This window comes from Dermochelys coriacea, chromosome 10, assembly GCF_009764565.3.
Source record: "Dermochelys coriacea isolate rDerCor1 chromosome 10, rDerCor1.pri.v4, whole genome shotgun sequence".
NCBI classification, from domain to species: Eukaryota; Metazoa; Chordata; order Testudines; family Dermochelyidae; genus Dermochelys; species Dermochelys coriacea.
The window spans coordinates 4,749,644-4,770,784 of record NC_050077.1 but is presented as its reverse complement, the minus strand read 5'-3'; the positions used below and the strand labels follow the sequence as shown (position 1 = coordinate 4,770,784).

At 45.9% G+C, this 21,141-nt stretch overlaps 1 protein-coding gene across 12 annotated transcripts; it reads right to left on the bottom strand.

Moving 5' to 3' along the window:
• Positions 1-690: 690 nt before the first annotated feature.
• Positions 691-16,957, bottom strand: LOC119862414 (hydroxyacylglutathione hydrolase-like protein). 12 transcript variants are annotated; one of them, XR_006274832.1, is made up of 10 exons: positions 16,596-16,781; positions 14,512-14,645; positions 9,106-9,170; positions 7,956-8,073; positions 6,070-6,178; positions 5,383-5,486; positions 4,180-4,281; positions 3,874-3,953; positions 3,111-3,345; positions 691-3,052 (listed from the first exon to the last, which is right to left on the bottom strand). XR_006274832.1 is itself a non-coding variant. In XM_038419120.2 (9 exons), exons 2-9 carry the CDS (start codon positions 14,614-14,616, stop codon positions 3,180-3,182), a joined length of 849 nt encoding a protein of 282 aa, XP_038275048.1. In that variant the 5' UTR covers positions 14,617-14,645; positions 16,816-16,956; the 3' UTR covers positions 691-3,179. The 12 variants fall into 12 exon arrangements, 10 of the variants coding, with proteins under 10 accessions (XP_038275048.1, XP_038275047.1, XP_038275046.1 ...); XR_006274831.1 differs by lacking the exon at positions 16,596-16,781 and adding an exon at positions 16,291-16,393; XM_038419120.2 differs by lacking the exon at positions 16,596-16,781 and adding an exon at positions 16,816-16,956 and having other exon boundaries at positions 691-3,345.
• Positions 16,958-21,141: the final 4,184 nt, after the last annotated feature.

Genomic DNA, 21,141 nt, shown 5'->3' with positions numbered 1-21,141 from the left:
TTGACAAGCTGTTAGAAATCCTCATTCAGGGAGTTTAGGCTCTGGGCCTACAAATGCTTTATGCACATGGTTAACTTCATGCATTCAAGTAGTCCCATTGACTTCAATGGGAGAACTCAGGTGCTTCAATGTTAAGCACGCACAGTTGGAGCATAATTTTTCTTTTTTTTTTTTTAAAAAAAGAACAAATGCGAGATGTAACTCAAATTTTGTTCACTTACTGGCTTCGTCAAAGCATTGTATCTCTCTCGCATGCCTGGGTTCCTGCCTTTCAAATAAGATTAGATGGGCCTAATGCAGAATGGGGAAAATTAGGTAGCCGGAGAAGAAGATGCCGTTTCACTTAACTTCTGCTTTGCTAGAAGACGACTGGCCTTTTGGTGGGACTGAATATTTGAAAATCTTAAACTCTACCACATTTCAGATCACTGAAGTATTCATGCAAAAGCTGAGCTGTTTCTATTTTGGAACAGTCTGCTGTGTATTTTAGGTATTTGTTAGTTTTGGTTCTAAGCAGAGCATCTGATTGAACAGTAGCAACAGATCTACCTCAATCTTGTCAAAAGCAAAGTTGTTAAAGACAATGGTTGCCTTTTATACCTGTAAAGAAAAGTCTTGTTTTCTCTTGCTACCTCACTTTAAGCAATCAAATGTTTATCAAAAATAAACCATCAGTAACATGCACAACTGTCAAAGTCTAAAAAAAAAAAAATCAAAGCTTTATTTAAAGTTGTCATTACAATCTAGTATTAAGTACACTCTGCTCATCTGGCAAGACTCATGTTGCTTTTCTCTCCTGTTTTGCAAGGAGGGGGCTAGTTTCAGTGAATACCTTCTCCTGCATAGTTTTACATATAGTATTGCATAAAACCTGTAAGTTTTAACAGCAGCAAGACACATGAATTCTATTGTTAAGTGATGCAATTCTAAGTTTAGTACACAAGCGCTATAACTTTGAACTAAAGTGCAAAAGACCCAAGTTCAGTTTGGTTAAAATGTGCAGTCCTCATTAGGCATATGCAAATGAAATGCTAATTAGCTATTGCACTGTAAAATTAACCCATTAGTAATCTGCATTCTGTTTTGCTACCCATTTACAAGAGCTGTATATCAGTGGTGGTTAGCATCAAAGTGTTACACCATGGTCAGGTCTACACACAAGTTGTACTGTGCAAACCTAGTATGGAGACAATTATATCGTTTTATTTAAAAAAACACTCACAGTACATAAAAGAAAAATCAGGTCAACTATAATCCAGTGCTAAGAACTATCAAGTTTAATCAAAGCTGTGTGTTATAGTAAGACGTTTTAGTGGGCCCAATCTGCCTTCCTTTGTGTTCTCATTCACCTCTGTGAAGTAGGTGTAAAATCACTGCCATTTTAACAGAATAGTGTTTAACCAACTTTTTCACTTTGGTGTAAACAGTAACTCAAGGTAGTGGAGAAGGAGGCCTGCTATGGAATCCTGAAATAGAGCAACTTGCTCCCTCTAATCAAGTCGTGGATTTTCACAGCTGTTTACAGAGCTACTATAGATTTTCTTTTAGAGGAGACAACACTTAATTCTAAATATTGTAATAAGTTTGCAAGGCACCGGAGCAGTTTAAGTACTACACACACTTTTCAGATTGTTAAACTAAAATTGGAAGGCTGACTAATTTTTTTATAGAACAGTGATGCAAACACAAGTTCTTCCCCTTTCCACTATGTTAAACGTACATGTGGGAGGGGAAGAATCTTTCATGTTCTATAGTGGGAGAAAAGCAGCAAAACAGATGCTGCTTACTGACCCAAGGCCCTGATGCTGCAGACATGGATGTGCTTGTGAGTAATCCCCTAGTCAATTGCATAAACCTGCACAGGCTTTTAATTGTGGTTCCTTAATCTGCCTCTGCTGGTAAAGGGAGCGTATAAGCATATTTTCAAACTGGGAGACTAAGGGAGGTGATCCATCAGGCTTTCTGCACAAGCAACTCCCAGCAAAGTCTTGCTTTGAAGGACCACAAGCCTGAGCTCCACTTTAAAGCATTTTTGGGGGTTAATCTGTTCAGAAGCCCATGCTGTGTTCCTAGTAATTGTTTTTCAAATCCTGCTATCCCATTTTGATTTGGGATTGTCAAAAGCAGCGTTAAAAAAAAACCCTGCTTTTTAATAAAGATCTTCCTGAATATTAAGCGAAAAGACAATTCCGCTCCAATTACCCTGCTGCTGGTTTCAGCTTGCTTAATCACAGCATGGTAAATTTTTGCCTAATACACTATAATTCTATTACATGAAACCTTTCCAACCTGTCAAGGTTGCAGGGGACCAGTGTCGGCTCCTCGAAAAGATGCACTGCTTTATATACTCAATATACATGCATCACCAGATCATACTACAAGGGGCCCATTCACTGCCTGTTTTGATTTTCTGGAGACAATTGTCTTTAGGGAGAGTTCGGCACAGAAATCAGCACTTTCAAGTTTCTCAGTTATCATTTGTGAGAGTCACTGTTGACAAGGCCAGTCCTGGCTTAGTGCAAAATAAAAGTTTTTTCTAATGCTACATTCGTACACAGAATAGTTTCGTTCCATTCAGAGAGCAGCCCCTTCTCCAGTAATTACTAGAAGAATTAAAAGTTTTAGATGTCCCCAAAATATCTTGTTTTGCCTTTTAAAAAACAGGAATTGCTCTGGGCAGAACTCTTCCACTTCGAACCCTTACGTTCAGATTTCCCCGTTTTCCAGAAGCCCATAGTTTACTTCCAGGTACAAAAAAGAACCTGGTTCTTCATCACCCCTTTTAAGAGGCAGGGCTCAGAAAATCAGACCATTCGCAGAGGGGTGTAAGGAGAGAGAGGACTTGCTTAGGGTGATTCATACAACTAGAAGTGAGGAGATCAAAAGGAGTAAAGAAAAAAAAATAAGCTGAATTACAAGCCCCAATTCCCAGCTGTGAGGCCCATGCAATAAAGGAAGCTTCAGTGGCCGAGTCATTTAAAGCCAGACAGGACAGAGCCCTACACAATGTGCTACAGGGAACAGTCCTTGCCCAGCTGGGAGACAGACTGGCCTAACAGGCCTCCCCCACTACGACGATCAGGATACTGCATTTTGGTAAAAGACTTTGCCCTCACTGTGGCCTTGGTTGCATTAATATATTGGTACAAAATAAACGATCAGACAAACCCGGCTGCATTTCACTTCTTCTCCATTAAGGGGCTGAAGAGACCCCACTCGAATGCCAGCATGGCTTGAGGGGTCAGCCTCTCTTTGGGCTTCTTGAAGTTATCCTTCTCTGTGCGGAGAGCTCGCAGCACATCCACCGGATCTGTCTTGCCCGTGAATTTCTGCACTGATTCTTCCCTGCAAGTTAAAGCGACACCCATTGTGTGCCCCATGCGTAGCAGCAAAGGGAATTGAGACTCAAGGCCAGGTTTGGTTTTCTGGGACTCCGGTGGCCATCTGGAGTCTTGTTTTTAGAGACTCCCTTTGGCTTTACACCAGAGTAACAGCAGAATCTGGCTGTAGTCTGTCTCCTCCCACCACCCTCTGATGGAGGGTATCTTCTTCTGTCATATCCCTGTAGAGGGCTGGCTAGGAATGAGTTACCCTGGATGGGGAGAGGAGACCCCCCCCCCCCGCCCCATCACCCACCTGATGCTTCTCATACTGGTGGGAAGGCAAAATTTCCCTTCCTCTGAGTCACCAAGTGAAAAGTCTGTTGCTGGAAAGCAGGAAAAGCAGTAGCATTCCTCAGCCTGGTGCAGGACGGGGCAATGCTATGGGGCATCTCCGTTCCCGCAGAGCCCACTGTCCCCTCACACTCAACTGGGCCTGCCAGTGGGGCACTTGGTGCCCAGGGGGCTGCAGGAGACACTGAACTCTACTCACGAGACCCGCAGGAAGGGGTTGTAGTGGAACTCCTCCTGCAGAGTGGAGGGCACTGTGGGCAAGTCCTCGTCGTCTCGGAGCTGGGGAGAAACCACAGACTCATTCAGCGTATGGAGATGGTCCCCATCACTGAGCTCATGGAGAATATCAGAGGCAGATGCTTAGAAGCTCCTAGACATGGGGCCAAGCACCTTAAACACACAGACTGATTAGAGGGGAAACAAATCTAGCGTTCACAGAACTCAACGTTCGTTCCAGCCTCCCCCTCCCGCTGGGACTCTCCGCTTGGGAAGGGAAAACACCTACTTTTGCCCAAGCGAGTTTCTTTTTCACAATCTCATTCTCCGGTTCCACTTTCAAAGCAAACTTGAGGTTCCTCACTGTGTACTCGTGCCCACAGAACACTTTCTGCAACGCAAACGAGACAATGCACCTTTACAGCCTGCATGTCGCCCTGGTCTTGGTACCTCCCCACCCAGGATAGGACGTCTTGAGACGACCTCCCAGCAGTGGAGACCCCAGGTGAGCTCCGGGGGCCTAGCATTCCCTCCTGTGGAGGAGCCTGGCTGTGGAACCAGCCAGAGCCATGGGCTGCTGGTCTTCAGAGTGCACTGCTGCTTAGCCAAACAGTTGCATGACCTTGGGCAGAGATTCTGGAGGGCTCTTCTCTCTAGTGAGCTGAGGTGTCCTACCCAAGGGAGGACACATTTAATGCACATGGTTTGCCCACTGCAATTAATACAGGGGGAAGCAGCTGTCTGGGGAGAGCTCTGGGCCTAATCCCCATAGGCACAGTGTCTAGGAATGATTTGGGGGGAGCTCTCTGGCCCATGTCATGCAGGAGATCAGACTAGATCACCACCGGGGTCCCTCTGACCTTGGACTCTATGACTCATGCTGAGGGGACGGTGGGAAGTAGACACTGGTGGAGCGTTCTGGGGCCAGTCCCCACATTCATGTAGCAGCTCATGCTGCGAGGGGGTGGCCAGAAGTAGCTGCCTGAGCAGAGCACCCATCTCCCTCAGGGCTCATCCCAGTCTCTTGGGGGAGACCTACTACCTTGGGTCAGGTCTCCACAGTCACAGAACAGCTCACAGTTGTAGGGGAGCCCGCAGAGGGGTACATAACCCTGGCCCAACTGGCTGATAGTGAAAAGGCTTGGTCGCCTTGGCCCGGAGAGCTTGTCCTTTAGGCCTACAAGCCCCAGAAATTGGCCAGAGGTGCCCAAAGCACAGAAGCCACCCAGCTACGATCTCACAACATCAAATCCATGCCATGGCCATTCCGGTCACAAAGTGGCATTTGGCCAACGTGTCAAATGGCAAGAGGCTGGTGCCAGCCAGAGAGAATCCAGGCAGCACACGTTGCTCAGGCAGATGGAGAAGCACATTGGCACCAACGCGCTGTGGGCATAAAGCTCTGCCTAGCCTGCTCCGAGACACAGAAAGGGAGATGAAGGGAAATAGGGGAGAGGGCCCGTACACCCCCTGAAATAGGTGTCACACTCACAGTGTCCTTCGGCAAAGCACCCAGGATTTCAGTCAGGTTCCTGTACATCTGCTCGGCCGTCCCTTCGAAGAACTTCCCACAGCCACCAATGAACAAGGTGTCACCTAGGCGGGGAAACATGTCACCTTATTGGGGGGAGGACAAGGAGGTTCTGCATGCAGGGCAGGCGGGAAGCCTGTGGCCAGGGACTGATGCCTGGGGGAAGCCCACCCTGCTGTTGTATCTGTGCCAAGGCTGAACCGGACTTTACTCCCCAGGGCTGGCAGTCAGGTGCTTTTTGCTGGTCTAGTGGGCAAGGCACTATTCCTAGCTCTGCCACAGGCTTCCTCTGTGCCCTTGGGCAAGTCACTTAGGTATAAATATCTCAGAGGATCTGAACCTCTGGGCTTCAGCTCCCCATCCACACAATGGGAATAACAGCTCTGCCGTGCCAGGTCAGGGGCCAGAGAAGGGCCTAGACCGATATCACTTTAAAGGAAAACAAAGCCCATCTTGCTCAGGCTTACCCTTAAAACGAGGTAGTTCCCATGCAGATAGCAGCTAAAGGAGGACGGAACCTAAATGATTCTGGGTGGAATTCTAGTCTAATGATCGGTCCCCCCCACGTAGCTCCCTCAAAGGGATCTCAATCGGAGACTGTCTGAGACTTTTCAGCTCCGGCTGGCTTCTCAAGAAAGTGCTGAATACCTGAAAAGACAGCTGGAGCATCTGCGGAGTTCTCTTCCCACATGAAATAACACACGTGGCCTGATGTATGGCACGGCGTGAACAGGCACCTCACGTTAATATCCCCGAACTGCAGAGACAAAGGGGCAATCCGGGTTGGTATTATCACCCCACCTAGGGACCCTAGTCAAGGACCGGGACCTCATTGCTCTAGGCGCTGCATATACACAGAGCAAAGAGATGGTCCCTGCCTCAGAAAGCTTCCAAACCAAGCAATACGGACTTCCCTTCTTCACGACAGGATGCTACAGCAAATCAGCTTACTTCCATCCCAGCTGAGATCTGCTAGCCAACATTTTTCAGAAGTCACCTGCTTACTCTTCGGTACAACTGAAATCACCAGAAAGGCCTGGCTTTGCAACCATTTTAGAAGCAACGCCTCACCGTGGAGAAGAGAAGTATCTTCTTGTTTGGAACAAAGGTGAGTGACTTGGCACATCAACGTGACGCTGACCCCTCCCCAGGAGCGTCAGAAGCTTCCTAAAAGTGGGGCAGGCCACCAGCGGCCCTAACCATGGCCCCACTCCCATGCTACTCCTTTCTCCCCCAAGGCCCTGCCCCCATGCCACCCCTCAGGCCCCACCCGCCACTCACTCCTCTCCGTTCCTGCCCCGTCACTTGCCCTTACTACCGATAAAAAGTGGGGGACCATGGCCCCCGGCCCCCCTATGTTCTGGCACCCCTGCCCCTCCCTCACCTCAATAACTAGATGACTCAAGATGGAAATGGGGCAACCAAAAGATACAATTCTCAAAGACAGACATGCAAGAATATTTTCCATGTTCCCCACCTGCTAATGCCAAAGACAATGCAGGACAACAAGTGACAATTATGCTTAGTATTTATAAGGCATTTTTCCCTCTTCCTGGCATTTCACCAACAGGACAAATATTAGCAAATTAAGATTCACAACAGGCAGATGTTATCCCTGTGTTACGCGTGGGAAAATTTAGCTTGGGGATTGGCAGTTTGACAGGCTCGCAGGCCTGTGCTCACATCCACCCCAGAGTATATAAAGCCGGCTATGAAGTTCGTCCACAGGATCTATTTGAACAAAGACAGGCTGCAAAATTTCTGGCACTGTGTTGATTGGCAATGTTCAGATCTAGGATTTGGTTCAATGCATTCTAAAGAAAAGGGTCATTTGTAAAATTTAGATCCACATTTGGATTTCAAAGAGACCCAGAGCAGAGCTTTCCAGCAGAGGCTATCTATCACATGAGGATTTATAACCTTGGGAAAATGCTACCATCTACTGGCTATTTGTTCCAAATGAGAATCTGCTGCAGAGAAACCTGGCAGCAATAGACCAGGGAAGGTTATTGATGCTGGATCCTAGCACCAACCCCCGTGTAGCGATCCCATAGATTCCCAAGCACGCTAGAGCAGAGAGAGATCTAAATGAATTAGTAGTTGGAGCAACTGACAGGCAGCAGCTGTAACTTTTCGCTTTCTCACTGTTCCCCCCTCTCCCCTTGTCACAGCCGTGGGTTACACAGCAGAAAAACCAAAGATAGTAAGAGTGTGTGTAGTGGGAGCATGGACCGAATCCTTCCCTTGGTTACACCCCTACAATCTCATGCAGATTCAACCCAGGGCAAGCAAAGGACTCTCTCTCTCTCTGGTCCCCGTTCTCACATTGACTCCCTGTGGGTCTTTGGGCACATCACTTCCCAGCACTGTCCTTCACCATCACCCTCAGTAAAACAGGGATCCTGACACCGACTTCCTTGCCAGGGCTCAGGAGGTGTCACTCAATCGTGTGTAAAGAGCTTTGAGATCCTGAGGGGGGCGCTAAGTGAGACAAGAGCAATAACAATGTTAATAATAACCCTCCAGTCTCGTACCTTTAACTCCTCGTTGTGAGTCACCTTGTGCGTCAAGGCTCCAATCCGCTCATCTGCTCCATACACCTGCAGCTCTGGATACACCTTGGCCAGTTCTTCATTTCCTCGGGCGTGGTCCCTTCACAGACAGGGAGTGAGATTAGCGTCTCCGCGATACACTTGACATTTACGGATCCCCCAGAGGAAGGGGGAGGGCTAAAACGAATCTCAGGCTCCTGCATCAATGTAACCCTAACGTTACAGTACTGCGGGGACAGCCCTGGTGTGTGCTGTGACACAAAAAATACTGCAACTCAAGATTTCGGAGCATGAAAAAGGGCCACCTGACATTCTGGAACAGGACACAACTTATCCATATGTGAGCACAGCAGCCCAATAGGCCTGTTCTGCATTCGGGACCCAATCCTGGGGAACGCGGAGAGCACTCTGCTTCCACCTCACAGGATCGGGTCCCTTGATATCGCACAGATCACAGAGTGTTGCTGTCATGTCATGAGCTGGGATTTCTGCATAGATCTCCCCCCAAGCCTCATGCACTCTGATGAGAGCATACTAAGAACATAAGAACAGCGATACTGGCTCAGACCAAAGGTCCATCTATCTAGCCCAGTGTCTTGTCTCCCCACAGTGGCCAATGCCTGGTGCTTCAGAGGGAATGAACAGAACAGGACAATTATCAAATGATCCATCCCATTGTCCAGTCCTAGCTTTTGGCAGTTAAGAGGTTTAGGGCACCCAGAGCATGGGGTTGCGTCCCTGGCCATCTTGGCTAATAGCCATTGACAGACCTATCCTTCACAATACCCCGGCAACAAGTTCCACGGGTTGACTGTGTGTTGTGTAAAGAAGTACTTCACCGTGTGTTTTAAACCTGCTGCCTGTTAACTTCATTGGGTGACCTCCAGTTCTTGTGTTATACAAAGGGGTAAATGACACTTCCTTAGTCACTTTCTCCCATCATTCATGATTTTATAGACCTCTAGCATATCCCCCCCTTAGTCATCTCTTTTCTAAGATGAACAGTTCCAGGCTTTTTAATCTCTCCTCCTATGGAAGCTGTTCCATCCCTAATCATATTTCTTGCCCTTCTCTGCATCTTTTCCATTTCTAACATACAGTACTGTACCCCTTTACTCTCCACAGCACTTACCAATGGTGATGGGTGGTAAGAATTGCTTTAAGTGTAACGCCTTCTTTTCTGACAATTTCTAGTAACTAAAATGGGGAGAAAAAAGAATCATGTCAAAGAGTATAGATTTTAAAAAGATCCTGTGTCAGAAAGTTAATCATTAAAGACCCTAAAGACAATCTTGAAAGCCTTGCTGCTTTCTGAAACATGACTCTGCAAAACTAGCATCATGCAGGGTCTCCCAGTGACTTCAGATTATGTGTGAACAGATCACATTTGAAGAGGCAGTGATTCTAACTACCAGCCCTGCAAACTCCTGCGATCAGAATACTACTTGGCGACGGAAAGGCAGCGTAAAAAACATCTGACACACAAAAGCCACAAGTACAAGAAACAAGGTACAGCCCCTTGGGATGGATTTTCATGCAACATAGTATTAAATGTTGTCAAATGCTATTTAATTTATAAATCAGAACCCAGCGTCAGTGAAAGAGTTAAGTGATGGATATTTTTGTTAGAAGAAAGAGGTAATCAGAACAGTGTCTCTCTGCCTGGCAATTTGAACGTGAGCAAATAATACTATACCCAGCTCTGACTGCACCTCTCCTGGGAATAAAAAGAAGCACTTAGTACATCATGACAGGTTTCAGAGTAGCAGCCGTGTTAGTCTGTATTTGCAAAAAGAAAAGGAGTACTTGTGGCACCTTAGAGCCTAACAGATTTATTTTAGCATAAGCTTTCGTGAGCTACAGCTCACTTCATCGGATGCATCCCCAAAACTGATTATAGAAACAGTCAGGCTGCCATTCTGGTGAAAAGGAACACTACCAACCCCCCGTGCTGCATGAAGCCTCCTGGTGGAAGGAGGTCTCTGGAAGCCAGGGCCCCAGGAAGTTTGATACCGTTAGCAAGAAAACACTTCAGAGTTGGCTAGTGGAATGCAATTGCATGGATCATGAGGGAGATGGACAACTATAGACTTGAAATCCTGGGCATCGGTAAGAGAGGAATGTTAGGTGTGGATAAGAAGTACTTCGAGCAAGAGGATACCACCACACAGGGAGCAGCGCCCAATACAACAGATTCTGTGGGGGGAAAAATCATTCATCAACTGCAATCTATGAACCAATGCAATGTAGATGCCAAACTCCAAACCAGAGGCCTAAAGATGTCAATCAGTGCTCCACTCCAACAGAGGAGCACAGCGATGACGACTAGGAGGAGTTCTACAATTGCCTCTGAAGTGTGATTGACAGACTACCTAAATGCGACTTACTCCTCGTCTTGGGCAACTTTAATGCTGGAGTTGAATGTGATAACCACGGAATGAAAAGAGCAACAGGGAAGCATGGGCTGGGAACCATCACCCAAAATGGCAAGAGACTCATTGAATTGTGTTTGGTCACCAACCTAGTTCTTGCAAGTAGCCTGGTCCCTCACAAAGAATTTGTGGAATTTGTCAGATGGCAAAATGAAAAATCGGATCGACCACAACTGTATTCGCCGAAGATGCAGGTAATCTGTCCAAGACCTAAGGGCATACTGAGCAGCAGATGTTCACAGCAACCACAATCTTTGCATTGCTAAACCGAAATTAAAACAGAGGAAGTGGTAAAGAAAATCAACAGTACCAAACTGAAAACAGAGAGTCCTGTGAGAAATTGCAGTGTGAACTAAGGAACAGATTGCAGGCATTGACAGAGGCAGAGAAAGGTGACACAGAATGGGCCTGACGAAAAAGGGGCAGCACTCAAGAGACAATGTGAAGCAAGCTGTACCAGTCACAGTTGGATATCAACACAGACAGAGCAAGAACTGGATAGGCCAAGAGACATGGCGTCTCAGCAAGGAAAGAAAAATAACTAAAGGAAAACTCCTGAATTCTAAGACCAACAAACTATTGGAAAACGTACAGGAGGAGTATAAGAAAGCAGACAAAGCAGTAAAAGCAGCTCAATGAAAGATAAACGGAGATATGTTGAAGACCAAGCAGCAGAAACTGCTGCTAGGATAGGAAACCACAGAGCCACTTACCAAGTGACTAAAACCCTGTGTGGAAATTTCAAAACAGGACATGGGCCAATAAAAGCAAAGAGAGAAGAAAGAAAGCTCACAACTGAGGTGGAACTGAAAAGCAGATAGGCAGAGCATTTCAAAGAAATCCTCAATAGACCCAGCTCCACTTCAGCATCTGATGTTGGCGAAATACATGGACCTGATCAACTTGACTAACATCGGTCACTAGCGAAATATCAGAAGTGGAGGCTGCAATCAAAAAGCTGAAAAGTAGCAAAGCAGCAAGAGATGATCAAATTCCAGCAGAAATGCTAAACGTGGTTGATACCATAATCTTAACAAAACGGACAGAGCTGTTCAACCAGGTTCGGGGAGAAAAGACCCCTCCTGACCAGTGGAAACATGAAATCATTGTCAGAATACCCAAAAAGGGTGATCTTACTGATTGTAACAACCGGAGAGGAGTTGCAGGGAAAGCCTTCTGCAGTGATACTACACAGGATGAAAGGCAGTTGATGCAAAGATTAGGGAAGGCCAGGCTGGATTCAGGCCCAAGAGATCCTGTGTGGCCAGATGTTCACACTTAGGTCCATCATAGAAGAATGTGTAGAATGGCAATCTCCCCTCTTTGTCAATTGCATTGATTTTTCAAAAGCCTGCACCAGACTGTGGAATATTCCTCAGTCCTATGGAATCCCAGCTGAAGTTGTCAAGATCATCAAGGAAGTTCTGTGTAAGGGTGAACACCCAGAAAACAGAGCGGTTTAATATGGACACTGGTGTGAAACAGGGCTGCATTTTATCTCCACCGCTCTTTAGCATTGCCATAGGCTGGATAACGAAGAAGTGCATTAGCAACACAAACATTAGTCTAGGATGGGTAGATGGCAAATGCCTAGAAGACCCAGGCTTTGCTGATATTGCACTACCAAGTGACACCCTGGAAAAGTTACAAACAAAGACAGACAACCCAGCAAAACCAGCAGGCCAAGTAGGGCTCAAAATTAGTAAAACAAACATCCTTGAAATCAAGACGTCAAGCAGTAACATCACATTAGACGGCAAAAATATCAAGAAAGAAGAACAGTTCACCTACCTGGGCAGCACCATTTTAGCCAATGGAGACCCCAAGAAAGAAGTGACATCAAGGGATAGGAAAGGCATCCACAGCATTTACTAAACTCATCAACATATGGAATCAAGGCTACACAGCACCAGAACAAAATTGAGAATTTTAAATTCAGACACAATCTCGGTGGTAAGATATGGCTGCAAGAACCGGAGATCTACTAAAAAGTCAGACAGAAAATGAGACACCATTGAAAATAAGTGCCTATGAAAGATTCTGGGCATTGGCTGGAGAGAGCATCACCAATGAAGAGATCTGAGAATTCACTAACCCGCAGCTTGTTTCTACCATACGTGGGGCATGTACTTCAGATGACGATGCACAATGCCACCTGCATGTAGCAGTCCAGTGGAAACTAACTTGTGGGAGGAAACAAGGACGCCCAAGAGAAATCTTAAGAACCCCATTAGCAGGGAGGGCACAACCATCTATCTCAACACCATAGAGCAAATGGAAGCAGCAGGAAATGACAGAGAGGAATGGAAAAGACTGGTTTCCACCCTGTGTGCTCACACTGGATGTAATAATGTCCTAATAAAGCCCAGGGCTTTAGAGGCGTTTTTTTTAAATCGACATAAAATATATTTTTAGTACCATATTCTTAAGGCTGCTCCAGATCAGGCCTTAAGCTATTAATTAATTGTTTGAATCAGCAAAGCAACAGTCACTAACAGTCAGATTTCCCTTGGTACTTACAGTCCTTATCCCTTTAGCGTAAGGAACGCAGCACACAGAGTGGAGATGTATCCGAGGCTCAGACTCTCCAATGAACTCGGCCTGGGTGGAACTCTGTACTACTGGGGTTCTGCATTGGAACGAGGATCAGCCCCCCTGGAGCTCAATGCAGGATGTAGGCTTCTGTTATCAGAGGGTACATCTGCACGGCTATAAAAGATCCGTGGCACAGCTGTTCTGACTCAGCTGACTCAGGCTAGCAGGGCTCTGGCTGCAGGGCTAAAAATGGCAAGGTAGATGTCCAGATGTGGGTTGGAGCCCAGGCTGGAGACCCCACAAAGGGGGAGGGTCCCAGAGCCCAGGCTCCAGGCTGAGCCCAAATGTCTACACTGCAATTTTTAGTTCCACAGCCTGAGCCAAATCGACCCAGGCTCTGACACTTGGTGCCACAGGGTTTTTTATTGCCATGTCGATGTGCCCTAAGGCAACAGGCAAGTGCTTAAGAATGGATCCCCAACATTTCCACCTCACCATTAATGCTTCTGTGCCTCAAAAGCTCAAAAATCACAAGTCAGGCCTCTAAAATCATGAGATTATTTTTAAAAACTCTGATAATGTTTAAGCCAATTAAATAATTTTAATAAAATAATTAACAAACAAATAATAATTTAAAAACTAATTTGGGTTTTGTCTCTTTGCCTTCTGGTTTGTGAGACTTGAGGATCAGATTTTCAGGCTCTTCCCCAAACCATGAAGAGGACTAGAAACTTTCATTTAAAAAACTATTAAGCTGAGATTCTCACATAATGATAGGACTCCAGCAGCATCACTCCAAAAACCTAGTATTGCCAGGCCCATGATAAAAATCACCAGAGTTGGCAACACTCCATTTTGGATAATGAAACAACCCAGGCCAGTTTCACATTTGTTTCTAGTCGGTTTCATTTTCCATCCTCTCCACTAGCACAAGACTGTTCTTGTGTTTGGGTGTCCAGGACTGCAGGGCAAAGTGTGAATCAAGAAAAACAAAACAAAAACATTTTTACTTCAATTTTAAAAAAACCGTTGAAGGCTCTTCTGTTTGTTTCAGGTTGTATAACATCTTTTTTGAGCTTTCCCCCTAAAACAATATACATTTTGGGCCTAAGCCATAGTCAAGTGTCATTTTACAACACAAAGTTGCAATCCCAGGGTCCATCCTACAGACCCACACTGAGTAACTTTTAATCCTGCAAACAAACAGAGAAGCATTTACAAGATTGGGCCTCGTTTGTACAGCACCTGGCACAACGGGACCCAATGGGACTGGGAACTTCAGGCACTATCACAATACACACATTTAATAAATACAATGGCTTCTTGTTTTTCCTGATTGTAACTTTTCACTGAGCTCAGACCTCCTGCAGGCATCCACCCTGGACTAACTAACCCCATAGCTCTTATTTGATAGGTCACTATGTGCTCCTAGTGGAAGCCAAGCTAACCCAATGCTCTAGATTCCTTCCTTTGGTGTCTACAAACAAGCCAGCCTGCTCTGAACAAACCTCCTGAACCAGGACCAGATGTCCTTGAACTTCAAGGCTTTAAGTAGCAAAATTCCTAATTACCCTCTTGGGAACAGCCGCATCCACTACAACAGCTTCCTTGGTATTTTCTTCAATGACCAAGTACATGTAGTTATCTTCCAAGACTGAAATAACTTTGACCTTCATAGTCCCAGGGTTGTGAAGCTACACGTGAGCTGTAATGGCAATTACATTATTTTAGAACTAGCCCACACAAATTACAAAAAATAATCCATCCTGCAACATCAGACACATTTAGAACAAGGTCCCGAGCTCCAAGCCCCAGCCCTCCTGCGTCTACTTGCACAGACTCCTCCTGTGGCAAACAAGCCCAGGGCAATGACTTACGGGGACAGGTGCAATTCCACTATGAAAAACAGCAATTTGTTCCTTTCACCTCTTGTCCTGCTCCTGAGGTGACCAGATGTCCCAGTGTTATAGGGACAGACCCGACTTTGGGGTCTTTTTCTTATACAGGCTCCTATTACCCCCCACCCTCTGTCCTGATTTTTTCACATTTGCTGTCTGGTCACCCTACCTGCTCCATTCCTCTTGCCTAATCAGAAGTAAATCGACAATACAAGTCCAGCCCCACTGCACCAGCTAATGGTTTCCACTGAGCCCATCTCATGTTTAACCCAGCTGAATTCACTGTTTTCTCTCTAATTTGGGCTTTCTGGGGATTGCGAACATCCAAACTGTGGGACACAAACGCCTCAGGACTCAGAAAGCTGTTCCACGTGGAAGGCTCCGTCTAGGCTGGGTTAAGGCCGGGGGAGTCATAGGCGGCCCGTGGGCCAAAGCCGGCCCGCCCGACGCTTTTGAGTGGACCCTGATATCTTTTTATTTCCTTCCTATCATTATTGGAGTGTTTTAAATGGTTTTCTCTGGAGTCTGGAGCTTGACAAACACTCGTTCACCACACCTGGTTTAAGGTCTCAGTGTGGAGCTGAGAGTCCCAGCCACTCCTAATACACCTGTTCCCAGAGGGGGGCCGGGCTAGCAGGACACGAGTGCCCAGAAGACACTGTGGGGGAATTAAGGAGACACACGGAAGCCCCCAGCCCCCGCGCAAAGCATCCCCCAGCCCCGTGTGAACCCCTCGCACCCGCCTCCCCGCCCCCAGGTGCAAATCACCCCCCACCAATGTGAAAAAAAGCCCCCACGCGGTGTGAAAATCCCCGGGCCCCCACACGCCGATCACCTCCTCCACCCTGGTGCAAACTAATCAGCTGTCTGCTAGTGTCACCCCCCCCATGCACCCCCTTTCACACGCGTGTGCAACAACCACCCGGTGCACACCCAGCCCGGCTCGCGGGTGATCGCGGCAGCCCCGGGGGTGGGTACCTGCTCGGGGCGGGGAGCTCCCTTCTGCGGGGGCCGAGCAGGCTGCGGGCACCGGGAGGCCCCGGCCGGCGGATCGGCGCGTAGCCCGGCCACTGTGCGCCAGGACCCGCCCCCAGAGCCCGGAGCCAGCCGCCTCCATCCCCGCCGGGTCCCGCCTCCCGGCCCCGGGGCCTCCCGGCTCTCCCCAGCAGCTGCCCTCAGCCCCGCTGCAAGCGTACGAGCGGCCGCCGCCCGTTCTCCTTCGCTGCGCCGGGGCAATTTGCACGACCCCAGCAGCGGCTGCCCGCTCCTGGGGCTGCGGGCGCTGGGTGCGTGACATTGCAGGGGTCGTGCAAGGCCAGCTGCTGCGGGGGGCGCAATCCCCCCCCCCCCGCTTAACCCTCCTCTTCCTCTCTCGACCCCCCCCCATCCCCCACCCAGCATCCCAAAACACCTGGCCCAGGAGGAGCCCCCTCTCCCCATTCCTCTCCTTACCTTCCCCCTCCCTGGTGGCAAGTCTTGCCCTCAGGTGACAGGTGTGTCCCACCAGCACCCAGGGGAGCCACTGTAGGTTCAGCAGCCAGCAGGCGAGGGCCCAGGCCGCGGCACGCTGCCCTGCCAAGCGGGCACAGGATGCTGGGGGTGGTGCGCTCCCACCCCTGCTGTGCGTGGCGGCCAGTTACCAGATGGCTGCAACCCTCCCCCCCCCCCAGTGCATTACATCTCTTGCCCAGCAAGAGTGTAGAGAAATGGGCCAGGCTGTCAAATACCGGCCCGCTGGCAAGCCTGTGTCCGCATACGTGCTTAAAAGCCCTGGCCTGGGGGGGCCCACATGGCTCTGCAGCCTCTGCTGTCATGGTAAGGTCAAGGGGAAAAGCTCTTTGACCTCAGCCCGAGCAGACTGGTGGCCGATTCTTCCAGGCCTCACATGTCAGGACAGCTGTGTCACCTCGCCTCCTCATTCCCTCCCGGCACTACCCATCTGTAAAAGGCAGAAATGTTAAATCCTCCACTCTGTACCTGAGCCCCGTAGCCCAATTCCTTCCCGCTACACTGGGTGGGCCTGGCAGTGGGCAGCAAAGAAATTGTGTGGGGAGGAGAGGGAAGGTCTTAAATTATTTCCAGTTCACTGTGGGCCGTGGAGAGAAGAAGAAACCTCAGCCTTCTCCCCTTGAAATTCTGGATCTTTTAAAAACTTATTCCCCCTCCCGCCCCCACCCACCACTTATCAACATAACCAGCTTGAAGCAGCAACCGTGGTCCTGGCGCCTTGCCAAAGCACACGCAAAGGTTTTCTATTTCTTTGCACCTAGAAAGGGCTTTCAATCCCAGGGTCGCAACGTGTAATAGAGCCCCATTTTACAGTTGGGGAAACTGAGGCAGAAGCTGAGTGCATTGGCTCTCTTTTTACTTCACGTTTGTACAGCAGAGCAAGCCGAGAACTCAGATCTTCTGAGGCCAGGGCGGTATTAAGGTACAAGATAACTAAGCTACAGTTTAGGGCCTTGCAATGGGAGGGGCCTGTAAAAAAGAAAAACCTAACTCCATTTCAAATTTGATCAAAATCAGTTGATAAGTAAAGAAGATATGGAGAAAAATAAAAGATTCGCTCTAAACACAGACATTTTCATTCAAATACGACAAAAATATACACATCTGGTTATACAAATACCCTTACCCTTCACTAATTGTTCATTAGTGACAGGCGAGAGGCCAGGTTTGAGAAAAAAAAATGATAAACACTTGTAAAATTAGTATTTCTATGAGTAAGTCTGCTATCAGTCTCCTAAGGCAGCGTTTTGTTGGTCAGTTGCTACTGGTAAAATTCTGACCATGCCTTTATAATTTAAACAAATAAATAATCGCACCGCCAATAAAATCGGGAAAACTACGAGTTTGGAGACAGCGGTATCATGAAGCCATCCTGCCAACCTCATACTCATGTTCTTTCTTCTTTTGATCCGTACACGTGTGTATTTTAGTGCACATGCTGCTTTCTGCTTCATGCACTATCCATGCTTCACGTGATTGAGTTTGCAGGTGATCATCTTATGGACTTGGGTCGAGTGGATCTTGAGGAGGATAAATTTGTGTCAGCTTCCCTCTGTCAGTTTCGGGAACCTTCACAGCAAGTATCAGAGAGTGCTGACCAAAGGATACAAAGAGGGTTTTGAGAGACGTGAAGGGAGATAGATATAGATATCTATCTATCTATCTAAATATTCTGAGTACTCGATGAGCAAGTTATTTCAAACTATGTGCATATAGAAAAGGAGGACTTGTGGCACCTTAGAGACTAACAAATTTATTTGAGCATAAGCTTTCGTGAGCTACAGCTCACTGCATCGGATACAAGCAGTGGAAAATACAGAGGGGAGATTTATATGATATTAAAGCCTATAATATTAATTATATTTGCCTGAATATAGGCTAGTTTTTCCTCAGTTTCTCAATGCCTGTCTGGAGATTACCAGTCTTTTCTCTGGTAAATTCTCTCTTTCACACGTAAAGCTTGTTGTTCCTCTGTGTCCGAGGTGTTTACTCAAGATGGATTAGTGGTCCTGGGGAGACAGAGGATAGAGAAGTGAACACGAAGAGAGATGTCTGCCTAGAAAATAGGCTGGGATCCAGGTAGTATAAGAATTTTTACAGAGCATATAAACTTATAACTTACACATCATATGCATAATACATTGTATTTTTATAGTATGGCAAAAGAAAAATCCAAACAATTCATTGTTTCATAGCAAAAATTAAATCGGAATGAACATTTGTAAATATATTTTATATATAGTCTGGATAATCTTTGTATTTCCCTAACAAAATTAATCAAACGTTTTTCATAGGAAAAGGATAATTTTCCTTATTCATGGTGTAAACAAAATTATATATCCTCTCTTGTTTTCCTGTGAGAACATAGACAGAATAGCACTAACTTTCACAAAAATAGCCTGGTAAAACAGCACAGGCTTTTGTCATATAATTTGTTGTTGTATAGATATATAAATCTCAATATTTATAATATAAAATTAATTTTTTTTACTGGTTTCAATAATTATTTTCTACTACTAATTTTAGTACCAATATTAGGTAATTCAGCACAACCTTCTATAAAAACAAAACAAATCTATTTATTGAAAAAATACAACCCACATGCTATTTTCTGATGGTTTGCTTATTACTTGGGTGTAATTCATATCAATATAACTAACAGTTGAGCTTTAAGCTTGTGGGTTATCCGCATCCTATATCCTCTAAGAGTCTCACTGCGTATTCAGACCAGGAATACCACAATTTAGATGCCCTAACAGAGAAGAAAAAATTTCTGAGAAGTCTTCTAATAAATTGTATTATTTACTGTATTTTTTTAATATTGTATTGTTTACGTCTGCCCTACTTACATATGCAATTAGTTCAAAGAATTTGTCTAAAATGTATTTCTGTCATGACGTCATCGTTAGAGAGGTTTCAGAGTAGCAGCCGTGTTAGTCTGTATCTGCAAAAAGAAAAGGAGTACTTGTGGCACCTTAGAGACTAACAAATTTATTTGAGCATAAGCTTTCGTTATGCTCAAATAAATTTGTTAGTCTCTAAGGTGCCACAAGTACTCTTTATCCACAGACATCAAGGTCAGAAGGGACCATTATGATCATCTAGTCCAACCTCCTGCACAGCGCAGGCCACAGAATCCAACCCACCCACTCCTGTGAAAAATCTCTCACCTATGTCTGAGCTATTGAAGTCCTCAAATTGTGGTTTAAAGACTTCAAGGAGTAGAGAATCCTCCAGCAAGTGACCCGTGGCCCATGCTACAGAGGAAGGCGAAAAACCTCTTCCAATCTGCCACGGAGGAAAATTCCTTTCCGACCCCAAATATGGTGATCATCTAAACCCTGAGCATATGGGCAAGACTCACCAGCCAGATACCCAGGAAAGAATTCTCTGTAGTAACTCAGATCCCACCTCATCTAACATCCCATCACAGGCCATAGGGCCTATTTACCATGAATATTTAAAGATCAATTAATTGCCAAAATCATGTTATCCCATCATACCATCTCCTCCATAAACTTATCGAGTCTAATCTTAAAGCCAGATAGGTCTTTTGCCCCCACTGCTTCCCTTGGAAGGCTATTCCAAAACTGTACTCCTCTGATGGTTAGAAACCTTCATCTAATTTCAAGTCTAAACTTCCCAATGACCAGTTTATATCCATTTGTTCTTGTGTCCACATTGGTACTGAGCTTAAATAATTCCTCTCCCTCTCCAGTATTTATCCCTCTGATATATTTATAGAGAGCAACCATATCTCCCCTCAACCTTCTTTTAGTTAGGCTAAACAAGCCAAGCTCCTTGAGTCTCCTTTCATAAGACAGGTTTTCCATTCCTCAGATCATCCTAGTAGCCCTTCTCTGTACCTGCTCCAGTTTGAATTCATTCTTCTTAAACATGGGAGACCAGAACTGCACACAGTATTCCAGGTGAGGTCTCACCAGTGCCTTGTATAATGGTACTAAAACCTCCTTATCTCTACTGGAAATACCTCACCTGATGCATCCCAAGACCGCATTAGCTTTTTTCACAGCTAGATCACATTGGCAGCTCATAGTCATCCTGTGATCAACCAATACTCCAAGATCCTTCTCCTCCTCCATTACTTCTAATTGATGCGTCCCCAGTTTATAACTAAAATTCTTGTTATTAATCCCTAAATGCATAACCTTACACTTCTCACTATTAAATTTCATACCATTACTATTACTCCAGTTTACAAGGTCATCCAAATCTTATCGTTAGAGAGGGTTGCTGAAAATGAAGATTTTATTTTTACAACTTTGCCTTTATATATATGCAAATAAAAGCTTTTGTGTTTATATATTCAATGTCCTTTCTGTGAAAATAATAAAAAAAAATTTTAATGGTATGGGGCCTCTTACACTTGATATCATTTAGGGCCTCAGAATGTCATAATCCGGCCCTACCTGAGGCCCAGTAAAGCAGCTGTCATGTAACAGTCATTGTACTTTAAAGTGGTTGTTTCTTTTAATTAGATTTTTAAAAATTGCTTCCTTTGCTACTATAAACAAACTGAGGGCTGATTATGAATTTTAAGTTCATACTCATATCTCTGGGTCTTTCTGTTTATTATAGCAGGAAACACAGTTCTTCTTGGACTTTTTGATGTCCTGATTGTGTATTAACCTCACTGCTGGGAAATAGCAAATAAAGGATAAGCCATATTGTGTGAGGGAGGGGGTAGATGCCAGCACTCCCAAATTCTAATCTCACTTGTGCCAATGATTTACTGTGTGATTATAGACAGGTCACCAACTGTTCTGGACCCCA